At 35.6% G+C, this 27,738-nt stretch overlaps 1 protein-coding gene across 1 annotated transcript in view; it reads left to right on the top strand.

Moving 5' to 3' along the window:
* CFAP299 (cilia and flagella associated protein 299) overlaps positions 1-27,738 on the top strand; it is a 563,955-nt gene that overhangs the window by 223,886 nt on the left and 312,331 nt on the right. The window contains exon 3 of the mRNA XM_046657052.1: positions 14,119-14,209. Coding sequence (XP_046513008.1) covers positions 14,119-14,209 — 91 coding nt within the window. The remainder of the gene's footprint in view (positions 1-14,118; positions 14,210-27,738) is intronic.

The following is a 27,738-nucleotide window of genomic DNA, read 5'->3' as shown; positions in this document are numbered from 1 at the left end:
TCATTGTTTGTTCAGTAGCATGTTGTTTAATCTACACTTTTGTCACTTTCCCAGCTTTTTTCTTATAGTTGATTTCTAGTTTCATATCATTATGGTTGGAAAATATGCTTGATAGCATTTCAATCTTCTCAAATTTATTGAGGCTTGCTTTGTTTCCCAACATATGGTCTATCCTTGAGCATGTTCCATGGGCACTTGAGAAGAATGTGTATTCTGCTGTTTTTGGATGGAGTGTTCTATATATCTATTAAGTCCATGTGATCTAGTTTTTCATTTAAATCCACTATTTCCTTGTTGACTTTCTGTCTAGATGATCTACCCATTGATGTAAGTGGGGTGTTAAAGTCCCTTACTATTATTGTGTTGTTGTTAATATCTCCTTTTAGGTTTGTTAATAGTTGCTTTATATACTTTGGTGCTCCTGTGTTGGGTACATATATATTTATAAGTGTTATTTCTTCTTGGTGGAGTGTCCTTTTTATCATTATATACTACCTCTCCACCTTGCCTGTTGTACCTTGAATTCTACTTTGTCTGATATAAGTATGGCAACACCTGCTTTCTTTTGCTACTAGCTTGGAGTATCATCTTCCATCCCTTACTCTGAGCCTGTGTTTGTCTTTTGAGCTGAGATGTGTTTCCTAGAGGCAGCATATTGTTGGGTTCTGTGTGTTAATCCATCCTGCAACTCTGTGTCTTTTGATTGGAGAATTCAACTTATTTACATTTAGAGTGCTTATTGATATATGAGGGCTTAATGCTGCTATTTTATCTCTCATTTTCCATTTGTTCTGTACTTCCCTTGTTTCTTTTCCCATGTGTTTTGAACTTCCAAATCAATTTGGTAGTTCTCTATGATCGTTTTCTCCTTAATTATCATTTGTGTCCCTGTTCTGATTATTTGTTTATTGGTTACCATGAGGTTTGTATAAAACAATCTCATAGATGAGATTGTCCATTTTCTGATAGCCTCTTATTTCCTTAGTCTAAGGCAATTCCATCCCTTTCTGCTTCCCCTTCTAAGTTGTTCTTGTCACAGCTTATTCCATCTTGTGTTGTGAGTTTGTGGTCAAAATGGTGAGACTATATTTATTTTGGATGTCTTCCTTCCCTTTAACTTTAATGCTTTAGTTAATTGTTGCTAACTGTTCTGATAGAGAGCTGCAATTTTTAAATTTTGTCTGCCTATTTATCTTCTTACTCAAGGCTTTGTAAACCCTTTCTTTTTTTTTCCTGTATGAGGGCCTTCTTCATCCTTTCTTGTAGGAGGAGGTCTTGTGGCAATACACTCCCTCAGCTTTTGTTTATCTGGAAAAGTTTTTAGTTCTCCATCACATCTGAAGGATATTTTCACTGGCTAGAGTATTCTTGGCTGACAGTTTTTGTCTTTCAGAATTTTGAATATATCATTCCACTCTCTCCTAGCCTGTAAGGTATCTGCTGAGAAATCTGCTGAAAACCTCATAGGGTTTCATTTGTAAGTTATTTTCTTCTGCCTTGCTGCCATTACTATTTTTTCTTTGTCATTGACTTTTGCCAGTTTCACTACTGTATGCCTTTGAGAAGGTCTTTTCTCCTTGATATAACTAGGAGTTCTATTAGTTTCTTCTACTGTATTTCTAACTCCTTCCCCATGTTTGGAAAGTTCTCAGCTATGTTTTTGAACTTGCTTTCTGCTCCATTTTCCCTCTCTTCTCCCTCTTGAATACCTATAATTCTTGTTTTGCATTTCCTAATTGAGTTGGAAATTTCTTAGAGAGTTTCTTCATTTCCTTTTAGTCTTAGATCTCTCTCCTTCTCCATCTGCAGCATTTCTATATTTCTGTTCTCTAAATTACCAATTCTGTCCTCCATAATATCAACTCTGTTATTCAGGGAGTCCAGATTTTTCATCTCATCTGTTGTGTTTTTCATGTCCAATATTTCTGAATGGTCTTTCTTTATAGTTTGAATGCCTTTTGTGACGAATTCCCTCCATTCATTAATTTTGTTCCTTGTTTCATTGAACTGTCTGTCTGTATTTTCTTGTAACTCATTGAGGTTTTTTATGATAGCTGTTTTGAATTCTCTGTCATTTAGAATGTAAATTTCTGTGCCTTCAGTATTGATTTCTGGGTGCTTGTCATTTTCCTTTTAGTCTGGATTATTAATATTTTTCTTCATATTGTTTGATGGCATGGATTTGTGTCTTTACATAGTGACGGTATCTGGCCACAGATTCCACCTGCCACCACTGTGGGTGGGGATTTCAGGAGCTGTGTATTCTGTGCCGGCTGTGAACCCTGGCAGCTGTGACTGTCCTTAGAATCTATACTGGTAGGATCTGTTTGCAGTTTCATCTCACTTGCTCACAGCTATTGCTTTTCTAATGTATGCGGTGGCCAGACCAGCTGCCTGACCAGCTGCACTGGAGCCATGGGGGAGGAGAGGCACTTTCTTTTGTTCGTGATCCCAGTGTCATTCTCGGTCTGCCCTTGCTATCTTCTCTTCTGGATGCTGACTTGATTGAGACACCCCTGCAATAGCTTAGCCATCTCTGTGTGGGGCTTCCCATGGGCTGTGAGGGAATTTGGAAAGTGAACATATTCCCAAGGAGAGTTGCCCTCCCCTCTCCTTTCTCAGAGCTGCATGTGGTCCCGTGGCCTGGGTCACTGCTGTTGGGGGAGGGAGAGGAGATCCCTTCACCTCCTTCCACTTCCTCTTGTGGGGTCCATCACCTCCACCTTCAGACATATGGCTTCATGGGTCTCTCAGGTGTCTTTTGTGTTGTGTGAATGTCCTCTGTTTGTTTATGAATGTCCTTTTCATTGTATCTTATGGGGGAGAGTCTAAGGGAAGAGCTCACTCTGCCATGATGCTGATGTCACTTCTCCACCAAACTTTTTAACATCAGATTGTCCTAGATGCTACTTAGACAATTTCAGAGCATTGAAAAAGCAGGAAAACTTTGAAATTTATTTTATGAAGTGTGTTTAACATGAATTCACAAACCTTACAAATTTTATACCTAAAAAGATATCTACTGATTAAACTTGCTTATGAATGATGTAAAAATCTTAAATAAAGTCCAACCATGCATTAGAAATTAATACATCACGATTAAGTGGAGTTCATTCTAGGAATACAAGGGTGATTCAGTAGGAGATAGGAAACAATGTAATCCATCAAATGTGGCTAAGGAGAAAATGGTTATCATTTCTATTTTGGTTATTTATTGCTGCAAATCAAACCACCCCAAACTCAGTGGTTGATAATAATAATAATAATAATAATAATAATAATAATAATAATAATAAAAATAAAAATAAAATTTATTTATTCATTGTTTCTGCAAATTGGGCAGGTCTTTGTGGGGCTAGCTTATCTTTACTCCATGTGGTATCTGTTGAGGCTGGAATATCCAAGATGGCTTCTTCAATTATGTATCTTCTCAGCTGGGATGGCTTGAACAATTAGGGGATGGCCAAACATCTATGTCTCTTCATGTGGATTCACCATCTAGCTAGTTTATACTTCCATATAATATAAGAGATTCAGGGTAGGTACACTTTTTACATGGTTGCTGGCTTCCCTAAAGTGCAAAAGTAGGAGCTTTCAGGCATTTTTAATGTCATTCCTGCCATATTATATAGGTCAAAGAGAGGAGAAGTAGATTCCTCCTCTTAGTGAGAGCAAAGCTCGCATTATAAAAGAACATGTGAGATGGGAGTTATTGTTTCAACGATCTTTATAAACACAAACTATGACATTTAGAAATACTAAAGTAATCCTGGTAAATGATCGTCAGTTTTTGAGGTTTTTTTTTTTTTTTTTGGAACTAGACAATTTAATAATAAAATTTATTTGGGAAAAGCAAATAAGCAAGAATATCCACAAAAACCCTAAAAAAGAATACCAATGAGGGGGGCTAGCTTTACCAGATATCAAAACATGTAACTTCTGGAGGCCGGCCTGGTGGCACAGCTGTTAAATTCCCTTGTTCTGCTTCCGTGGCCCAGGGTCCACCAGTTTGGATTACAGGTGTGGACCTGCACATTGCTTGTCATTGCCATGCTGTGGCAGGCATCTCACATATAAAGTAGAGGAAGATGGGCATGGATTTTGGCTCAGGGCCAGTCTTCCTCAGCAAAAAGAGGAGGATTGGTGGCAGATGTTAGCTCAGAGCTAATCTTCCTCAAATAAATAAAATAAAATAAAAAACATATAAAAAACACATGTAACTTCTGTAATCAATATAGTGTGGTACTAATGCATGCACAGACAAAGCAGTGGAACAGAATAAAAAACACAGAAGTAGACTCAAGTGCATATGGAAATTCATCATATGATAAAGACATAAACTCAAGTCAGTGGGAAAAATGAAGATAGACTTTTAAACAGTTGGTGTTGGGATAACTGAAGAGCTACAAAGTTAAAAGTGGATCAATTTATCACACAGTGCATCAGGGTAAATTTCAAGGAATGAGAAATATAAGTGTTAAAACAAATAAAAAAGAAACCAAGTTCTAGAAGAAAGCATGGATGATTTCCTCTATAATTTGTGAGTAATTCAAAATCCATAGTCAATAAGTGAAAGATTCATAACATTGAAAAATCATCTTAATAACCTAAAAGTGAAGCATTTTCTTGGTAAAATGCACCATAAGCAAAGTAGAATGACAAGTGAAAAACTTGGGAAATTATTTGCAACTTCCATCACAGAGAAGAGCTAAAATTCTTCATGTTTAAAGAATAAAATAGACAAGAGGCCAACAATGCTATAGAAAAATGAAGCATCAGCATACAGTTCATAGAAAAAGAAGTCCAAATCGTCTCTAAACACATGAAAGTATGTTCACTTTTTCTTATAATAAGATAAATACAAAAAGTATACTGAGATACAGCTTCTCACCTATCAGATCAGCAAAAATCTAACAGCTTTACAACATACTGTGTTAATGAGGCTATGCAGAAACTGACACTCCCGTTAATGGTAGGGAAGACTGCAAAATTCCCTAATCCCATTGCAGGGGATTTTGATAATATTTAACAAAATAAAATATTCATGTACTCTTTGACCAGCAATTCTACTGCTAGAAATTTATCTTAAAAATATACTGGCAAAAGTATGAAATGACCTATGCACAAAGCTATACACTGAAGCAATATTTATCATAGCAAATAACAGGACACAACCCAAATGACCATCAGTAGCTAAGTGACTAAACCATGACATATTTATACAATGGAGTACTGTGCAACTAAAAGAGTAGTGAAAATGCCTGTTAGTACTGTGCTATAATTCCCTGAATATAATGCTAAGTGAAAAAGTAGGGTTGCCATAAATGTTTACATGGTGCTACTGTTTATGTAAATAAATACATAGCTAGCTAGATATGCTTGTATTAAAAATAATAACAATTGCAAAAGCAACGTGTGGCTAATCCTTTTTTTTTAAATGGTGGTCTATGTAGAAGGGAGGGAATAGAATAGGGCAGAGGGAACTGAGTGAGATACAAGCTAGACTTTTCTAAATCTCTAAATTATGGGTTTGATTTTAGAATTCTATGAATCTTTTATATAATTATAATGCACAATTTAAAATATCTTAAAAATTTAAATAAAATCAACAAATAAACCTAATTGTGTACCTAGCTGGTATCACGGCTATAAAGAAAGGACATTTTTGAAGTGAAGTGACTTTAAAGCACAGCATTCTGGCCATTTATCCCTTGTGGGATATACCCTGAAGGAGAAAAGATCTGCAAAATGTCTTAAAGTGTTTTCAATAAGCATATTACTAATAATGATATTGGCAATTTTATTTTGATACTATATTTGTGATCAAGCAAATGCGTTATTATGTTTGTGTTTTTGAACCTCAGGAATTTTGGTTTAGATGAAAGGAGATTGTGGCTGTCATGAGACTGCATCTCATATAGGGAGTATCATTAGCTGAGGGCCCCATCAGATGGTCTTTGAAAGCTATTGTGCTTTTGCACCAAGGCTACACCTCCCATGGCCTGCTTTCCCCCAGTGACTGCATGTGGTAGGGATATCAAAGTGGACTCATATCTGGGAGCCATAACTCTTTATTGGCTGACTTTGGTTCAAGGACATAGATATGTCTTTGCTGAACCTTCCTTAGCTCACATAGCAGTCTAGGATACTTCCATCCAACTCTCTCTGTCTCTCATCCTAATGTTGTCCCATCCTTTCTAAACTTTCTTTATCACTAGAGGTCAGACTTGCCTCCTGGTACTGCAAGTTTTATTAAAGGTGTAACACAGGGGTTTATACAGAGGACATCAAACAGTAAGACTTCCTAACCGTATTCTTTAGGTATCTTTCTCCCCACAGTCCCACACCGATATCCTCTTGTTTCTTACAGTCCCTCCCCTCATCCTATCCTCTTCTGCTATGAGCACTCAAGTACCTGCCATTTCTGATGTGTGACAATCCCTACCACCTTGTAGAGTTGTTGAGAAATGTAGTATGGGCTTCTGCTTTGACTGCTTTTCTCTAGTGAGGAGTTGCTCCCTGGAATTCCATTGTATCAAGTTCTCCACCTCCTTATATAGAATCTTTCAAATATCATTAGCTAGAGACACACACATAGAGACTAGGTGTATATAGCGTAAAGATATTGAGCCTGAACACCTTCACATTTCCAAACGCTTATTTGCTCAGCATTCTATGAAGCAATGAGGGTGGTGCCCACAGATAGAGAGGAGTCTGCTGTCAGGCATGTCAAACAAGAGGTTACTTTCCTTGCTTTCTATTTTCTCATTGGCTTTCACTGTAAGTTTAAACAGAAGATTAGGAAGTATATTTCAAATCAGATAAAAGATTTAGCTGCCTCGTAGAAGAGAGTAAAAGTAAAGTTGCATTTTAATTCACTTTCAGAATAAAGTCAAACACATTCAGAGACTAAGAACATTTATTTCCTCCCTTAGCAACGTTTTTTCCCCCTTAAAGTATGAGAACATCTTAACCTACCATATTTAAAAATTAACTAGAACTTGCCAGATGTACCAAAATACGAGGAGTTCAGAGACACTTTCTCACACAGAGGCCAACCCATTTTGTCCCTTCAAAGAAAAGCATGTTTTCATCCAGGGGGAGTAGAGTTTGACTGATGTAAGATACCACAGATTTCAGGACTCCCACTTGGGTTTTCCTGAGAATAGAAATGAAAAGAAACAGCTGTCCAGTGTGCATGTTAGCACTTCTCGTCTTTCTTCTGCGTCCTCCTGACAGTTCAAGTTTTTTCCCAGAGATGCTGATAGCTTTACTGTGCATTGGATAATTTAAAAACTCTTTCACATAGAAAAGGGTGGGGAAAGTGGTGCCATTTATCTTCTCAACGGAAATTTGATTCTCATTCCTTCTCACCAGTAAATGAATCTCATTTCTCAAGTAATCTTCTCCTTTTCTGAAAGTTATTAGAATATAAATTGATGACCTCCTGGAAATTCCATGGAAATCATTATGTAGGATAAAAATTCCTAAATCATAAATCTCACTAAATGTAATCGTGACTGACCTGACTCAAAAGGAACATTATTTCAATTAAATAAAAAAAGAAAAGAAAGAAAAGCCACTGAGAATAGCTATGAGAAAAGACAGGAGACTCAAAAACCTCACACTGGATTTAGTTCTACTATTTTTTCCCTCTTAGATCTTTAAAAAATAATCCCTCAGATATTAAAGGTGGATTCTCCTATTGAATTGGCACTCAAAGGAAAGGACTTGAAATTGTTCTCTGATTGCTCTTTTTTCCATCTGTACAATTTCTGGTATTCATGTAGCTTTCCGAGGACATACAATTCAGACAAAACGGTAGGTGCATACAGAACATAAAAGTAATCAGATAAGTGCAAATTAAAAGTACAATGAGATACTAGCGTAAACACAGTGAGTTGCTTAAGAGAAGAGAGCTCTCACCAGAAGCAGATCTTGCAGATATCCTGACCTCTAACTTCCAGCCTCCAGAACTGTGAGAAAATAAATTTCGGTTGTTTAAGCCCACAGTCTGTGGTGCTTTGTTCTGGCGGCCTGAGCTGACTATACAGAGTAAATATACAATAATACATTGGGAGAAGGAATGTGAAGATTTGCCAGTGTTAGAGATATTTATAAAACACTTTGTTTGAGGAAAAGTAGGATTTTTTTCCCTCCTAATTTATGTAACAAACAAAGCAAAAGATATTGTGTTGTCCTGGAGAAAATGTACAAGATCGTTTCTCTCTGACAAAACAACAAGTGCCCTACATCAAAGCATAATAATAATATCTCCCCTATGTAAAACTCAAATGAATTGTCTAAAAATTCACATATTGTGATAAATAAAATCATATTTTTTATCAATTTTGCAAGCAATTTTCCATTTTGGCCTCTAAAAAAACAAATTTATATTATTTGAGACCATACAAATATACACAAATAGTTTTGTCAGTAAACTTATCCATGGAAAGTAAAGCTATTTCTGAAAACTACTTTTTCATAGATAAGTGTTCTTGTTTCTTAAGAAGATAGTATTATCGAATGTTTATAATAAACTTTTACTCATCTACTATTTTTTACTTTACTTTCCACTAAATTTTTCCAAACTGAGTATAGTAAAACATCATTTCAAGTAACTGAGGTACAGAGCGGTTGAATTACATATTCCAACAAGTGCTAATGAGTTGAATTTATAAATTCTAGAAATATGAAATATAGGCTATGTCAGAGTTCACTGGCTTTAAAAGAAATCAAAGCTACCTCTGAAAAGAGCAGTTGATCAGAATTCCAGTCTAGACTGGAAGGATGATTATGGCTAATTAGCTTTCGTAGAGGTCTCAAGACCAGCGGACTCTGATAACTCCAAGGGTGCCCCCAGAGGAAGGTTGTACTTCACCCCACCACTACTGCTGCTAATTTAGGTCTCTTTTCTCCAGTGAATTCTCATTGTTTTCAGGATGTGAAAATATTGTGATGTAAATGTGATGTTTTGATATTTATGTGGCTTTAAGATAGTAGAATAAATCCTTTGAATCAGTAATATCTAGATTAAAAAATAAATACCAACTGATTATAATCAAGTTGATTTCTGAAGTGGAAATAAACATATCCTCCTTGTCTTGAAGATAATTGAAAGTATTTGCAAAATACCTAGCACAGAGACTAGTACAAAGGCTGTCCGATAGATAAAGCGTATTGCTATTAAGATAGATTTATTCTTAGATTTGATTTAGTGATTATTCAGAAACTGCTTATTAGAATGCATCTTAAAAATTAATAAAATTTTGCCTATTAGGGCACTCCCAATTTTATATTTAAAATTCTAAGATGACTAATAAGTCATAAATATTTACTGAAAGACTTTACCATCTTTAAAATAAGTGAACTCTTCAGAAAAAAAACTCTTGAAAATGTTTCTATTTTAAGTTATCCAAATTTTTTTCTCTTCTGTTATTTATTCTTTTTCTTCTAATGTCAATGTAGTAATGTAAATATATGTGATATGCAAACAACATAACTAAATCATAAAACCAGTAGTCTAATTGTTGAGGATTAAGAATATATTTAGAGTCATTCATGTATGATTGGATAAATACGTTTAGCTAATGATTAAACATGGTTGGTAAAAATTAACTCATCCATATAACTTTTACCCCATTTTGAAAGTGTAGTGGAGTATAAACAACAAAGATGAAGTATTTGCCTTTATAAAACTTATAACCCTAAGATTTTGTAACAGACCTACTTCACTTCTTGAGGAAGTAACTCCTTTTGTAATATTTATTTAAGCAAGGTTTCTCAGGTCACTGACTGTTAAATAAACCTAGTTAAGTAAGAGTAATGCATGTTAAAGATTTAAGAATTCCTTACCACACACTCTGCATTAACTCTCTTTTCCAATATTTCCCCTTGCTGAAAAGTTTCAGGTTCTCAGATGTAGCATGGTATAATAATTGATTACTCATATAACTTTTTTTACTTTGCTGCAAATAGCTTGGGGGTTGTAGACCTTATCCTCTCTGTTCTCAATTTATGTAACAAAAATACATTTATCTTCTTCATAGAGATTATAGGAAATGATGTAAGTCTGTGTATGTAAGACTTGAATAATAGTAAAAAAGGAATAGTATGATCTTAATGTATTGTTGGTAACATAGTCACATTTCTTAGACTGATTATAAATTAATAATATTTGGTCATTGATGAGAGTATGGTCATTTTAAATCACAAGAGTTGTGGCTTCTAGGGGGCTTAGAGATTGTTTAGCCCATCATGAAACCCAGGTTCAGAAAAATGTGGTGACTTGTATTAATCAGTTGGTAAATGAATAGAAATTAAATCTTATATTTCATTTTAATTTCCATTATTTTATGTTTCCATTTAAAAAACATAACTTTCTGACTATTTAACAAAGTAATTCATTTTACTTACATAAATAATACAGTCTTTTGGGAAATTCTTAGACTATTACAGGTAAGGTTAAAGACTAATTTGATCACCAAGCAAATCCCACAGCATCTTTTTTCAGAAAGGTAAGAAAATTTCTTATGGTGAATGTATCTGTTTGGATTAGGTTTAGTTAAAAATAATGGAAAAAACCCAAAATGACAGTGGCTAAAACAAAATATAAATTCTTTTCGGTCTCATATTCCAGAAGTCCAGATGGTGTCAGTCAAGGCTGGGTTGGTGCTCCAAGGTGTCAGAGACCCTGTTCCTTTCTCAATAGTGGCCTCCAATTTAAGTCAAGATGGCAGTAGGAGCAATAGTTGTTCTATTGCATACCAACCTCAGGAGAAAGTATACGCTCACCCCTTTAATTATACTTCCTAGAAATTGTACATCATTTTCACTTAGATCTCACTGTGCAAAAGTTAGTCACATGGATGTACCTAGCTGCAAGAGAGGCTCGGAAATGTAGTCTTTATTCCAAGAAGCTATACGCCCAGGTAACACTAGGGCTTCATGTTTATGGAAGAAAAGAGAACAGTGTCTGCTATAGTAAGTTTCCCGGGGCAGCAGGAATTCTACTCCTTATTACTCCCTTTTCTTGTCCGGCCCAAATATCTGCTGAAAACCTCATTGGAGGAGCACCAATTATCATAGATCTGAAGAAAAAGTTGAATAATAAGGCTATGTCATAGAAATTAAGCATAGTTACTACAACTCCAGCTGCTTTTCATTCTTGTGTCTCTCTGTTTATGATATACATTCCCATGAGGTGAAGTGGCATTGGTCAAGCTTGAGGTATATTCATTAGTTGAGGTTTGGGAGTAAGAGTTTTGAGTAAGCTGGTACCTTGATTGACTATTCTACCAAGGCATAGAACATGGGAGGGCCATTGCCCAAATAAAAATTAGGATTCTAATACCAATGAAAAGGGGAGGGATGTTGGGGAGCTAAAAACAAGTGTCTACAACTATCACGGAAGACCACATAATGATGTCTATTTCATTCCTTTAACTGTAAGTTTTAGAATGTTCTGTGGGTATGTGGGGGAAAGTTCTGTTTTGGAGCTAGAATTAGTGATCTTAATTTTCAAAAGCGTCTTTACTTGGTTATATTGCAGTGAACCACATTGTTTAACAAATAATCTGTACTTTTAAATTTCTCTCAGAAATTGCTCCTGTTTACTGAGCTATCTACTCTCAACCTTTTTTTTGGTTATGTTATAGGAAGCCAGGGGTGCATGGGCTACTGTTTATAAATATTTGATACTCTTCCCTGGGTAGGATTATACTTTCCCATTCCATTGATTTCCGGCTTGGCCATGGTACTTGCTTGGGCCAATTAAATGTGAGTGGAAGCGACATGTGTCTCTTAGAATTAGACTCTCTAAGAGCCAGTGTGTGGTCATATTCTCTTTTCCCTCTGCACAACAACCAATAATGTTTCAGACAGAGGCTGTATCATCAGCCTCCCAGTTCTTCTCTCCTGGGTGAAAAGCTACAATCAACCTGCTATTGATGTGTAGCTTTATTGAGAAATAATCCTTTGTAATTGTAAGCCACTGAGATTTGGCCATTTGTTACTAAAGCATAGCCTAACTAATCCTGACTGATGCACGTGTAAAACTAATTCTCTCTTTAAACTTCACAGAGAATTTCTAGTTTTAAAAACAGACCATAAGCAGGAAATTAGGGAGAAACTGACCAAGTGATTAGAAGATTGTCCTATGAGCAATGGAGAAATAATGCATGTTTTTTGGGAAAGCAACTAACAAAATAAATATGATATTTTAGAGATTTAGTATCAGAGCAGTGGATAGGTATATTGTAATATGGAAGACTCACTTTTGGACAAAACAATGGATTGAAAATATCAAATATCTGATTCTCTCCATTGGTGCTAATTAGTGGTTTTTTAATGTATATTTCAATGTTTGAATTATTAGTTGATATTGATATTACAAGCCAAGGCACATAAAGGTAGAAATGTAAAAGCTGATAAGATATGATCAATTTAAAGGGTTATATTTCTAGATCAACAAAATAACTGATAGGTTCCATATTGTACATATCTATATTGATTTAATGAAACCTGGCAGTAGTCTCTCTTTAACTCTTCACAAAAAGAAATCACCAGGTCCATTTTAAAATCTTTCCCAGATTTATCTTTTCCTATGCTTACCACCACTGCTTTAAATTAGGTCTTCATCTTGTCTTACTAAAGCTTTTTAATAGTCCCCTAGTTAATCCCTCCAGTGTTGCCCTCCTCCAGGCTTTTTTCTTACAGCTGCTGAATATTCTTTCTAAAACACAAACTTGACCATCTTATTTCCTTGCATAATGCCCTTTTTGTTCAACATCTCCTAGAAGACAAGATTCAAGTTCCTTAATGTAGCATGCAAGGCCTTCCTGGAAAGGCACTGTTGCCTGGTGGTTATAAGAAGAGTCTAGAACCAGACTGCCTTGGTTTGAATATGGCTTCTGCCCCTAGTAGCAGTGTGGACTTAACTAAATATTTACAGCAGTATGTCTATAAAAATGCTAGTTTTTTTAGTATTATATGATGTCTCCCTCACTTTCTGTACTTATTTTCTGGCTGCTTTGCAATTACCCAAAGGCACTTTGCAGTTTTGCATCTCTATTCTTTTGCTCCTTTGTTATTACTGATACCTCTCTCCCTCTTCCACCCCCTTCCCCTACGCTGGCTAATGCTATCTCATCTTTTAACATTTAGTTCAATAATTGCTTTAAAGATTAAGATTAAGTGACTTTTCTGGAATAGGTAAGAGATTTCTCTTATGAACTCCTCTGATACCCATCCACATCTCTATTATTACAGTTATCACATGGTGTGCCATTATAGTGTAGATGTATTTATTCACCTCTATAAGACCACAGACAACCTGAGAGCAGGAAGTATGTCTCATTCATCTTTGTGCCTGGTACAGTTCCTGGTACATAGTAGACACATAAAAATGTTTGTTGAGTATATAGGAAATTGCCATATGAAGAGAGGATTATTATTTTGCAAATCACTCTTGAACTCATTCTTCGTTAGGTGGTTCACTGTTGCTTGATTGAGGTCTTTGATTGAGATCTTAAAATTTACTTCCAAAGAAAGTTATTTCTCTCTTGAATTCTTAATGTTTCCTTTTGTCTGACAAAGATAATTCAACCTAGTTTGCTTTCTTGCCTTGATTATCCCTACTCATAAAGCTAAAATTAATGCTATACTTCAGTAACCGAATTGGCTTAGGTCTCTAGTATTTTAATTTTCTTATATTAAATAAATAAATTGTACTTAACTTATAGGCAATTTAAAATTATTGTGGGTAGTGAGGGGTATAATTATATTGAATTTTCATGGTCTGATAAAAAGAATAAAATGAGCATGTAAATGAAATTAATTGTATCTGGCATGAGTATTGATATGGATTTATATATTATTTATAGACTTGATCCCAATTATTTGTAAATAAAAACTCTATAACTGTATGAAATTAAATTGAGGAATCTGGTAGATTGTAATAATTGTGTATAGCTTATAATGATTGTGTATAATGTGTATGTGTTTTTAATGTTATAAGGAAATTGTCACTTGGAATAAAGAAGCTTAATTGTTGGCCCCAGAGTGTTTTAAATATGTTTGTTATCTAATATATTATAACCAAATACCTCCTTTTTATAGGACATTAACAAGTGCTGGTAAAGACCTGCAAGATAATTTTCTGAAGGCTCTGGCAGTGAGAGAAGACGACAATCGCAATGGAAAAGTGAGCGTGAGTACATTTCATCCAACAGCTAAAAATGTACATCCTAAAGACACAATTAGTATAATACACAGTTAGTTAATAATATAACTTCTAATATCTTCCCTGAAGAATAATTCATGAAGGATATAATATGGCTTTTTATTATTTATATATTATAGGAATAGGTGTAGAAAATTTTTAAAATTCCTATTTACATCTGCAGAAGTAGCCAACTGGTAAAAAAAAAAAATAGTATTCTAAACATCTATTGCAGAAAAAATGCCTATATTGAGAGACAGGTTATCATCTCCAAATCTGTCTTAGGGATAGACTGAAACTTCCCACCTCTTTTCAGCCCTACCTCCTAGTACACTTCTCCCACTCACATCATCCACTCATTCCCAAGTTTGCCCCTTGCCTACCTGATTTCATGCTACCATTGGAAGATCATCCTAGAGTCAGTCCTATAGTCCTACCTTGGGAGATGTGCTAGAAACCAGATAATAGAGAGACATGATTTTGAATCATCCAACGAGAACATGCGCTTGCTTTGTTAAAACGTGTGCTGGACCAAATGTGTAAAGTTGCTAATATTATTTGGAATAAATATTTACTTTCACCCTTTGTTAATACAATGTTAGTGATAACTGTCTTCTGTAAGTCTTAAAATGTTCCAAGTCGGGGACAAAAAAAGACAAATACTCCTGCAGAGACTGCAATAAATGACTCACAGAAAAATACTCAGAAGTAGTATGATGAAAAATTTAGAGCAAAAGAAAAATATGTGTAAGGAGATCTGTTTTACCAAAGTTTTCTCAAAAAAAAAGTTAGAAGTTTTCTTACTGTCAGGTCACTTGAAAACTTCACATGCAGACAAAATCCCCAGTGTACTTCAGAGAGGAAGAAAAAATCATACCTTGGTTAGATAATTGTATAGAATTAACCTGACTTGAAAACAGAGAAAGTTTCTTAGAGGAAGGAGGTTGAGTGAGATTTACAAGAGGTGAGGTTGGAGGGCCTTGTAAATCACAACAGTAAAGTTTGGAATTTATCTGACCATTAATATAAAGAATAGCTAGAAATGTGTGATGAATGGCAGAAAAATGTGGTGTCACAGGAATCCTTGATAAGGACTTTCAAGAAGGAGCAAATGATCATCAGTGATCAAACAAGATAAGGACTGCAAAAGCATCTACTGGGTCTAGCAACATGTAAATATTTAAAAAAAATGTTTGACCGCAACAAATTCCATCCACTGTAAGGATGGAAATCAAATCCCATAGGGCTGAAAAACTGGACCACGGTTAGAGTAACACCAACAAACACACACAGTTTTAGAGACCCCAAGCCCGTGTTTTTTACAACAATGGTATGCTTCCTCTCAAAAATGTGTTTTTTAACCTTTATGTCCTGTTGATATTTTCTTTGGCCATGAATGACAGCATCGTCCACTCATTTACCAGATCAGAAGTATGTCAGTTGATATAGACTCTTTACTCCCTCTCACCCAAGTTGAATAAGCCACTAAATTCTCCTAAATATAAGTCAAATTACTTCACTTTTCACCATCTCAATAATCATTTACTTTGATTCAACACCCCAATTTATCTTAAATAAACTACTATAACAGCCTCCTAAATGATATGCCTGTGTGTTTTCTTTCCCACTCACACCCATTTTCCAATCACTCAACACGTATTTCTTGTGCACCTGCTTAAGCCTGAAACTGTTCTGGTCACTGAGACACTGGGGCGTTGCAGAATCCATGACCTTAGAGAGTTTATATTTTAGAGAGGGAGATAGAAAATAAATAAGCAAACTAAAAGAGGAGCTGTTAATTTCAGCTCTGGGTAGATGCTTTGGAGAATATAAAATTAGAAAATTGAATAGAGAGTGGTTGGTTGCTTTGGTTACTGTATACAGGAAAGTCACTTTGAGGAGGTGACATCTGTTGGGACTTGAATGAAGTGAAGAAGATAGCCATGAAATTTGAAGGGAGAGATATCCTAAACAGATAAATATTTGAGAGGGAGAGATATCCCAAGAATAAGGAACAGCATATTAAAATCTCCTAAGATAACAGTGATAGTGGCATAGGGAAGAGATGGTAACAAGACCAGAATGGCCGGATTATAATTACTGAAGGAGGTTATAAAGACAGATGAGATCAGAGAGGAAGTTGGCAGCCAGACCATATAGATTTTAAGGAACTTTTATTGTATTTTTTCATTTTAATTTTTATATTTATTCTTTTATCATTGTAATAGAAAGTCAATGGATGATCTTTTTTATACTTTAGAAAGATTACTCTCACTGCTGTGCAGGGTAGGAGGTGTAGGAAGGAGGACTAGACCACAGGCAAGGAGATAAGTTAGGGAGCTCTGTAATCAACCAGTAAGAGATGAAACTCTTAAAACAGTGTGATTGTACTTGAGATGGAGGGAAGTTACTGAGTTGGGCCTATGTTTTGGAGGCAGAGCAGACAGGGCTCCCTGATGGATTGGATGTGGGATATTAAAGAGAGAGGAAATTAGGACGACTTCTAGGTTTTTTGCTTGAACAAGTGGGTGGATGATCGTGGCACTTAACTGTGACAGGGGAACTCTTCAGGAATGCTTATTTCAGGAATCAATAATGAAGCACTTCTCTTTGGGCTATATTAATTTTGTGATGCCTATTTGATGCCCTTGGGGAGAAGTTGGTTGTCCATTTACATACATTGGTTTGGAACTTAGGGGAGAAATCCTGGTTAGAGTATAAATCTGAAAGTCATTAACATCTAAATGGTGTATAAAGTCATGGACTTGCAAAACTTTGCTAGGCAGAGAGTATAGGCAGAAAGAGTGAAGTCCTATGACAGATCTTTAGGACATCCAACATTTAGACATCTGGAACGTGTGGAAGAGCCAGCTAACGATACAGAGAAGTAGCAGGTAGGAGAAAAATCAAGTAGAGTGATGCCACAAACATGGGGGAAGAAAAAGTTTCAAAGGAAAGAATGCTCACCATGTCAAATGCTGCTGAGAGGTTACATAAGATGAGATATTAGTTTCCCATGTCTGCCATAACAAGTTACCACAAACTGGGTAGCTTAAAACAGCAGAAATTTGTTCTCACAGTCCTGGGGGTCAGATATCTGAAATCAAAGTGTCAGCAAATCCATGCTGTCTCTGAAGGATCTATGGGAGAATCTGTTCCATGCCTTTCCCTTAGCTTCTGGTGTTACCGGCAATCTTTGGTGTTCTTTGGTTTGTAGAGACATCACTCTAATCTCTGCCTCCATCATCACATGGCATTCTCCCTGTGCATCTGTGTCTCTGTCTTTTGTCCAATCATGTTAGATTAGCTCCCGACCCCAATTGAATATGACCTAATCTTAATTTTATTGCATCTACAAAGACCCTATTTCCAGTTAGGGTCATATGCACAGGCACAGGGCTTAAGACCTCAACATATCTTTTAGAGGGATGTAATTCAACCCACAACAATAGATAAAATGTTTGCCACTGTTTTTGGCTAGATATATGTTATTGATTATGTTGGTGAGGGCTATTTCAGTGGAGAGCTGTGGTTAAACATCTCATTGGAGTAGGTAGAAAAGAGAAAAAACTGTATACATGAAGGTAAGCAGAAACAGTTAATTTTGGCAGAGTTTTGCAGTGAAGTGTAGCATAGACATTGAGTGACAATTGGCTAGGGCCTGGAGTCCAGGAAGTTTGTTTTGTTGTGTTTTAAGATGGATAATATTCACTTATGTTTTACATTAATGGGAATGATCCAGTAGAGGGAGGTATGTTGATGGTGTAGGGGAGAAAGAGAATACTTGCTGGAGAGAACAAGATGGGATCCAGAGCATGAGGAGAGGGGAAGAAATGACTATTAAAGTTAGAGCAGGAGGGAAGGAAGAGTCTATAGGCACATCTGACATGGAGGTTGGTGGGTTTGGATTTGAGAAGATGAGATAGCTCTGCTGTGAGTTTATCTATTTTCTCCACATTGTTGCTCCAAATGACCTTTAATTACATCATCATGACTTTTCCCCCCTAGAAAAGGTCCTAAATTTAACTTTTGTTGGGAGTGCTATAATAGTTAACATTTAGTGTTCGGTGAGTGGTCACTCATTTGGAAACTGGAATCTTGCCAGACTCATAGCTTGCTGAAGTCTGAAAATAACATATGGTCATTTATTTGGACCTTTGAATTTGTGATGTTATTATAATCAGTAGAATGCATATCATTGTATCAAAAGGAGCATTAAAGGTTTAATTTTCTATTTCCTAGTCTTGTCTTAAAGCAGACTCTAAATGGTTTTATAGCAAACTATTTATAACAGAATACACATATTTTAGAAAGATCTAATTATTAGGATCATATGCTTACTTAAAGGCCATTTACTAAATGGATATGTTTTTAAAAAATTAGTCTTATAAAATATACAATATTAATGAGATTTGACTCTGTGTTAATTTGTGGTCAGCAGAAATTATATGTGAATTTTATGAGGTCTGAACTCTCCAAGGGAAATGGCTATTTCCTAAGCATTAGGATTTCTCTACGTAATATGTGGGTGCAAAATCAATGGAGAACTTCAACCCAGAGGCACATTTGGTGCTCTTTTTATTTCATCTTACTGAAAGTACGTACTAGACAAATTACTGTGTAGTTTTAGAACTGACGTAGTTGACCTGCATGTCCTATTAGGCTTGAAGGACTAATTCCATAGCAATTTTTCTAGGTAATTTTCTTTAACTGTAGCTAGGAAATTAGACGATTAGATTTATTTTCCCACACTCACGACTTTTTATTTCTAAGGTTGGTGATCCCGGGTTTCAAATGCTAAAGTGTAATTGAATCTTGCTCCGGGTGTCCTCTTTCTCCCCCGGTCAACTAATTGCAAAATTGATTTATAAGTTTTCTCCATTTAGGTCTGGAATTTACTCTGCTGTAGAGCCTGGAGCTCTGGAAAATAGCACTTCTCTCTGCCCCCCATCTCCATCTGTGGGCCCCTACCCCAATATTTTCAATCCTCAAGTCATAGGATTATTTGCTTGTTACTTACATTCATACCATCCCCACAAAGCTACTGCTTGGACATGTAGTCTAGGGCCATACCCTGGGAAGTTTTATGAAAATTAACTGCTTTATATAACAGCTACTCAAAGAATAAAAATTCTTGAAAACATACTTCCTTTAAAGCATTTAGTGGTTCAATGGATCAGATGCTTTTGACATAGATATTGTTTAGATAATTGTTTAGCTCATTTTAAAAGAGCTGTACTAAGCCAGAGGTAACTCAATTTAATTTGAGAATCAGTATTATTTCATGAATGCCTCTGAATTTTATACATAATATGTACTACAAATATGTATATATGTATGTATGTATAAATATATGTACATATATGCATACATATATATCCACATATACACGCACTATATGTAAGCACACTCACATTTCTTTCTTTACATCTTTTCCAAAATACTATTTTAAATTACTGTGATGTTTCATGCATTTAGTTTAGACAAAACATTGAGTCTTATGTGCAATTCGTGTACAAAATGTTTAAAAGGATTAATTGTGTAATACTTCAAATGATAGGTACAATGAGTATTTTTTTCCTAGTAATATAACTAGTTATTTTAAATATGAGCCATTGATGTATGAAAACATTTTTACCTCAGACCCTATGTATTTCATATTTAAAAATTCTTTAAAGACTAAAATGATTAACCATTTCCTTCTCATTTGTAAGCAGATTTATTGTTTCTTGTGAAAGTGTACTCTTCTGATTGCTCATGCTATAAAGTTTTTAACACTACCTCCACAGTGAGGCCTTTATTTTGTGAGTGTTTATAACAAGTGCTTGGACTAAACACATTGTGTGGATATATGAGATATCACAAAATGCATTTTATCAGAAAAATCAGTGAAAATGTTAAATAAATTAAACATTTAAATGAGGCTGGGATTAAGGATATTTTTTTCTTGCAATTTCCATAAATATCTTAATAGAAATGGTAGAATTACAGAGGATGCTTGAATGAAGACGTAACATCTTGAGAGTATTTCATGTATATGATAGAGACTAAGGAAAATTTTATAGGTCAAGATGTGATGATTGTATGAATAAAAGACTATGTAGAAATTAGAGTGAAGAGGTAATATGGGTTATCCTGAGACAAAAATTTCCAATTTCTTTCTAAACTACTCTGAGATATTTACATAGTTGGACAATCTTTCTCTCCTATCTTGCTGTCAATGACATAATTATCTAATGGTTTTCCTACTTTCTTCTCACTTTTGACCTCAGTCTCTTTCTTGGGCTGACTGCCTTAGACCTCCACTTGACTTGCATCTCTTCCACATTCTACATTTTCCGTTGATGAATCATCCAGAACCATGAACTCCCTGACTATATGCTTCTTACTACCAAAACAGAGGTCTAGATCTTTGCTGTCCGTCTATTAATTAATTTATTCAATTTTTCATTAAATAGTGTACTAGGCATGGAACTAGTTCCTGGGAATAAATGGATGGCAAGTGCCTTATGGAGCTTAGAGTTGCTTGGGAAAGAAAGTATAGAATCGAGTAAGCATACAAATGAAGCAAAATTCCAACTGTGGTAGATGCTATGAAGGAAAAACACAAAAAGTTCTGATTGTGTATAAGTAGGCTGAGAGATGATATGTTCAGATTTTCAGACAGAAAAGATGAGAATTCCTTCAGTATAGAGAATAAACTATAAAGAGGATAAAGCAGATGCTAATAAATGCATTTCAAGATCAGACAAGAGAAGTAAGAAATGGTATCCTAGACCAGGAAGATGACAGGGAACATGAATAAAAGAGAACTGATTTGAGAACTATTTAGAAGGCAAACTAGGCAGGATGTGGTGACAATTAGGATATGGCTAAGAAGGGAGTTGAGGCAAAGGGAGTGGCCATGGATAACTGGCCTTGGTAGCTGGATAGATGGTGCTGATACTCTTTGAGACATGGTGCACTCAGATATCAGGCATGGGGTACAGAGATCGTGGATCTGATTTTGGACATGTTGAGTTTGAGTTGTCTTTGACAGAAGAAGTTGTTGAGATATTAAGTAGATAGCTGGAGAAAAAGATCTCCTGAACTCTTACCCCAATGTTTATCTCCACATTACTGTACCTTAGATACTTACATTTAATCTACAACTATACCAAGTTTCTTTTCCTCTTCCACTCCTCAGATCTCACATCCATTTGGTCACCAAGGCCGATCAATTCTCCCTTTGTAAATATGTCTCAAATAAATGTGGGAGAAGCGATAAGGAATCCACAGAGGTGGGCAACAATCAGCTCTAAGGGCTCTATTGTACTGTGCTCAGCAGCACGGACAATGCCCTAAAGAAGATAAACGTCCATGAAAGAATTTGCACAATGGTGGATGTGATCAAATATGTATTTTAAAAGTACACTGGCTGCGGTATATGAGGATAAGTATGTGTCTGTAGGGGTAGGGGATGAGATGAGACAGATGAGAGGCCATCGTAACATTTTAGACGATAGATAAAAAAAGGGTAGGAAAAGGAATAACAGAATGAATGATGGGAAAAAGATGGATTTGAGTGATGTGGGTGATAACTGCAAACGGTATTTTTTGTTCTGATGTGGGAAATGGTGAGAGGGAATTTTTGAGTACGAGTCACATGTTTCTATTTGGAGGATTCAATGGGCCATTTTGTTGATGGGAAGAGAAGTATGATCCTGGCTTTAGAGGGTTTAGTATTTCCGTGGTTAAGATCATAGAAGTTGGAGGTAGACTGTAAGTAGACTCAAGTTCCAGATTTACTACTTAGTACTACAGATGGCAAAATGCCAAATTTTCTAAGCCACAGTGTTCTGCTCTGTAATGTAGGGATTAAAAGAGTACCCTCGTCTTAATATCAATTGAATATTGAAAAGAAAATGTAGATTAAACACTTGGCACATTGCATAATACATGACAAGAATTTAATAAATAGTATGATTTCTGCAGTAAAATAAAATTATAACATTGCTAGAACTATAATTGTAAATAAAATAGGAGTTGTAGAAAATATGCAGTACTTTTGTTGATAGTTTTTAAGGGAAGCATTGAATAGTTTAGAGTCTCTCTTTAGAAAAGATGGTTGAAAGAGTTCTTTGAGACAATCAGATGCCTATAGCTTTTTTTTTTGAGGAAGATCGGCCCTGAGCTAACTGCTGCCAGTCCTCCTCTTTTTGCTGAGGAAGACTGGGCCTGAGCTAACATCCTTGCCCATCCTTTTCCACTTTATATGTGGGACACCTGCCACAGCATGGCTTGCCAAGTGGTGCCATGTTCGCACCCGGGATCCGAACTGGCGAATCCCAGGCCACTGAAGGCACACTTAACCACTGTGCCACTGGGCTGGTCCCAGATACTTATGCTTTTATTAGGAATCTAGAGATTTTTGGTCATTGGCAAGCTATTATAGCAATCAAAACATTTAAAAAAAACACTTTATGTTGTGGAATTTTTTGTTGTTGTTATAGGAAACCATAATCCATTTCATTAATGTTCTACTTTGTGCAAACCACTTTGCTATTTGCCATAAACAAAGATGGAAAAGACATGGGCCCTCCCTACAGTGTTTCTAATGTAATAGGATTGTGTTAGTCTTTTAAGTGGCTAAGTAGGATCTGGGGTGGGCAGAGTTGTTATTTTTCAGATAGTAGTAAACTAAGAATCCTGGATTTATTGAATGGAAAAAACAAAAATAAAATATCCCCTTACTAATCAGAGACTCAAGAGGATTATAATGAAAGGTCACATGCTGTTCTGGGCTGGGAAAGTGGAACCTGTTGACACTTATTTTCCCACTGAATGTTGACTATGTAAACAGTTACGTGGCTGACTAGTTTGGGCTTTGAAATATGCATTATTGAAGCTGGTATAAAAGCACTGCTTACAGATTTTCCTTCAGAGTCATTCAAAGAAACCACTGTACGTGGGTCAGGAAAACCTATGAATTAGGCACTTCCTAATATACCCATTTCCTGTGTTGAAATATCTATGAAACATAAGATTGCGTTGTATATGACCAGTAACATTGTGCTGACATGATCTTTTCCCTCCTTGCTATTTTCCAACTTCTATAAAATGTTCCTTTTCAAGAAAATGAAGGTATTATACAGATGTTTATTTCCTTTTTAATTGAATCCATGCTTGTCCACTAATAAACCCGTATGGAAATTATATGACTCATATAATCTTACTTTCATTTTAAACAAATTACATCAATGTATGGAAAATAAAATGCACATCAACTTCCATTTCACTAAAAACAGTATAGTTGAATAGATCTTTAATTTTTTATTTCCTGGGTAAAAATATAATATAGAGGCAGCAAGAAATTCTGTACAGAGTAGAAGTTATGGAGCCATATTAATCTGAATTTGATTTTTGGATTTCCCAGTTGTTATAACCTAAATACAAGTTCCTCAACTCTACAATGTCTGTTTCCTCACCCACAATATGGGGATAATAATTTTCATACAGCTTAGATATTTCTAGAATAAAATTGTATAATGTTTAATGCACAAATAAGCCTACTCCTTAGTCGATGTTTAATACATTATAAATAATAAATGGTGTGTTAGTTCAGGTTCCCTAGAAGGAGAGCCTAAAATGCAGATTTTAGTGCAAGTGATTTAGTGAGAAAGTTCTCTCATGTGAAACCCGTTAAAGACTTGAAGGGAAGCATGGTAGTATAGAGGAAAAAGGTAGGCAGAGATGTGGGTTCACTGGAAATCTAGCCTCAGTCTGATCACACAGGGAGCTCTGAAGCATGAATTGTGTCAGAGTTAGTTCTGCCTTGAGGCAAGGGGGATGTGCTTGAACACACTCTCCTTCCCCTTTCATGTCTCCATCAGTTAATCATCAGCTGCCACAGAGGTTGGGGGGAAAAGGGAGTAAAGTGGCTCCAGTCAACTAAGGGCAGTCCTTTTTGAGGAGAACGCAGGTGTGAGCCATTAGCTGTTAACACCTGCAGCATCTGGAGGTGAGTGCACCAGCCTGGGAACGAGGGTCTAGGAGGGACACCACCAACTGCAGATGCCAAAGCTTAGTTTCAGCCATTTTTGAAAGAAAAGAATGCCACTCTTTTAATAATGTAATCTTATATAGGCAAGAAATATTTTTAAGATACTTGAATTTATCAATCATTTTTATATGAAAGTTTAGTTATTTCTTTAGAGTCCCATTCCATAGTCATTTGAATTAAAATAAAGTGTATTTTACTGCAAAGGTGTCTTCATTTACAAATAATCAGAAGTCCAAACATGGTTTTCACGTCCAGAAACTTTGGGTATGTAATCTTTCCTATTTAAATATTATATCCACTAGTACACATCCCATATGGAATAGATGCTGTTTTGTTTGGATTGACAGACTCAAGCTAGTGAATCTACTCGTGAGTGAGCAACCAGCAGCATGTCCGAGTGCATTCACACAAGATGTTTGTGAATATAATACGTAATAATTGTCATAAGGAATGGAGATTCGGTTTACTACTTTCTAAACACTTTGTGTTTTCAGATCTAGTGCAATATTTGTGGAGGCTTTTGGTGCTTGTAGAATGTGGAAAACAGCAAACGACATAAGGTCACCAAAATTAGGAAAATGAACAGCGTTGCCACATTAGGGAGTTATTATATTGCAAAGGTTCTATGAAAACAAGTTACCTTAGGTATTTGTCTAATGGTGAAATGTAGTAGGATTGTTTAGACATTAATAGAGGTATGAATGTCCTAAGAATGTGTCATCCCTCTTCATAAATGAAAATAGGGCAAAAAATGGTAAAAAACCCACTGATTTACTCAGAGCAAGTGCACTGATGCAAAAGTTTATGTGAACTTTCAAGTTCACAATCTCTTAACCACCAATCTAAAATCCACAAAATTTTGAAAATAAAAGAATTTTTTTAAGTTTGGAATAAATTAATCTGGCAATGAAACCTGATCTGACATGAGGCTATTACAGACTTCTTCTCGTTCAGGGTGACTATCCCTTTAGTTCATTGCAGAAAAATTACTGGGTTTGGTTATTGGATGCTGCCCTAGGCTTACCTGGGAATGTTGATTAATATACGTATATCTACCATATTACCTTACCCAAATCCAAAGATTCTGAATTCTAAAATAATTCTAGCTCCAAAAATTTCAGATAAAGGATTCTGAACATATATATATATATATATAATAAATATATGAAGTATTAATTACGGTAAACTGAATTGTATAAGAAAATACAACAATCTTAATGGTTTAATATAATAAAAATTTATTACTCTCTCACTTCATGCTCAGTTTCTTGTCCATGTTAAACACGCAGTAGGGCTTTTTCTGTTTCGTACATTCATTCAAAGACCTGTATTGACAGATAAGCTCTATTATCTTCATTACAGAGCTTCTGAAAACGCTCTGGATATTGAGAAGCAGCTCAGGGAACAGAGAAAGGAGAATTAGGCAGAAGGTACTTTATGGACCAGGCCTAGAAATGTGGCCTACAATACTCTGTCCCAATTCACTTGTCTAGGACTCAGTCATATGGCCACACCTATTGGGAAGACTGAGAAATGTCTTCTAGCTGAGTGCCAAGAGAAGGAAAATGTGATTGATGAACTACGTTTGGTCTTGGTATCTGCCCCATATGCATGGGTACACATTGTATCATTGCTGTGTCATATTCCCAAAGCAGAGTACTTATTCACAGAAAATTATTTTTTAGTTAATGTCATTGGTGGTCTTTAGTAAATGAATGACATTATCATTTCTAAAAATCATGGTAAAACTCTGAAAAAGAAGAATAATGGTGTGAGTAACCAGTGCTACCAGATAATAAAATATATTAAAAAGCCACAATTACTAAGACAATTTTCTACTGGAGCATGAATAAATCGATGCTCACTGTAGTAGTAATCAGAGAAATGAAAATTAAAATGAATTATATTTCTTCACACCCACAAAATCCACAAAAATTAAAAAGACTGACCTTTCCAAACGCAGGTGAGGATATGAAGAAAGAAACCATGTTCCGAGATGGCAGGAGAGTGCATTGTTAGGTGCACTTCAGAGAGCAATTTGGCAATATTTGGTAAAAAGAAAGATGGGCACAATCTTTAAACTAGTAGATATATATTTGAGAAAAACTGTCAGTCATATATATAAGAAGATAATTACAAGTATATGCATTGTAGCATTGCTCAGAATAGCAAAATAACCCAAATGTTTGTAAACATGAGAACAAGTTGTGGTCCATTTATAGAATGGGATATTGTACAGCAGTCAATGTGAAAAACTAGATGTATTCTTTATATCAACGTGGAATCATCTTAAAAACATGCTAAATTAAAAGAAAAAAGTATGTTTCAGAATGATATGTGCAGATGACCCTGCCGTGGTCACTGACAAGCTCTGTTCCTTTCTATGTCTCAGTTTCCTTATATGGCTGTTGGATTAATAACAGTATCAAGTTAGTAGAATGGGTGTGTGTGAGGATTATAGGAACTAACACAGGCAAAGTGCTTAGAACACTATTTGGAACAAAGTGAATTCTCAACAAATATCCTTATTAAAAATATTTACATGAATTTTTAAAACATACAAAATAATGGATAACTTTTTGTACATATACTCATGTTCTAGTTGTGTAAAAACTACATGGGGACAATATACACTAAATTTAGGAAAGTGGTTACATTGTGCAAGGTAGGAAGAAATTGGAAAGGAAAGAGAGGAGAAGAATAGAATTGAAGAATGGGCTTTTATGTGATGTTTTATTTCTTTAAAATTTGTGATGCCAGTATGGGAGAATGTGAAGATTTGAGTAAGATGCTTAGCTGGATGTTGGCTAGTGGGTATTAGTTATGGCAGTTATATTAATAAATATTAGTTACATTAATCTTTTTGTTAATTTTCTTTATGTTTGAAATATTTCATAGTCATAAATAGGAGAGAGAAACATAGGTTATACTATTTTTGGAAAAATTTTAAATGAATGATCTTACTATGTCTAGTAAAATGTTTATAAGGAAATAAACAAAAAATGCAACCAAGAGGTCAAACACAAAGGGAAAACCTTGGGGGACACTGCAGCTCACAACAATTCTTTCTGCTCTGGGAATGGAACCCATATCCAGAAGAGGGCCTTCAGAGGCCATAGGGGTCCTGCCTTTCCCTGTCCGCCTAGATGACTCATATTGGGCCTATTGGATTCTGTCTGTTGGGATGTGACATTAGAAATGCTGAGATGCAGAGGCAAGGAGACATTGAAGCTAACCCCTTTAAAGAGATGCTGCATGAACTCCAGCCACTGAAGTCCCTGAGCTGGCTATATATCTACTCCTGAGTCTTGAATATTCAACCCTGCCTTTGAATCTGGAAGATACTGCAGGACCTTTCCCATAAATCCTCTGTTTTGCTTAAATTAGAGTCCAGTTCTTGGCTTACAGCAGGGGAACCTTAACTACAATCTTAAAATTAGTAAAGTTTATCTCTAATACAGACAGGATTATCATT

This window comes from Equus quagga, chromosome 3, assembly GCF_021613505.1.
Source record: "Equus quagga isolate Etosha38 chromosome 3, UCLA_HA_Equagga_1.0, whole genome shotgun sequence".
Taxonomy (NCBI): domain Eukaryota; kingdom Metazoa; phylum Chordata; class Mammalia; order Perissodactyla; family Equidae; genus Equus; species Equus quagga.
This window is presented reverse-complemented; position numbering and strand designations above follow the sequence as displayed.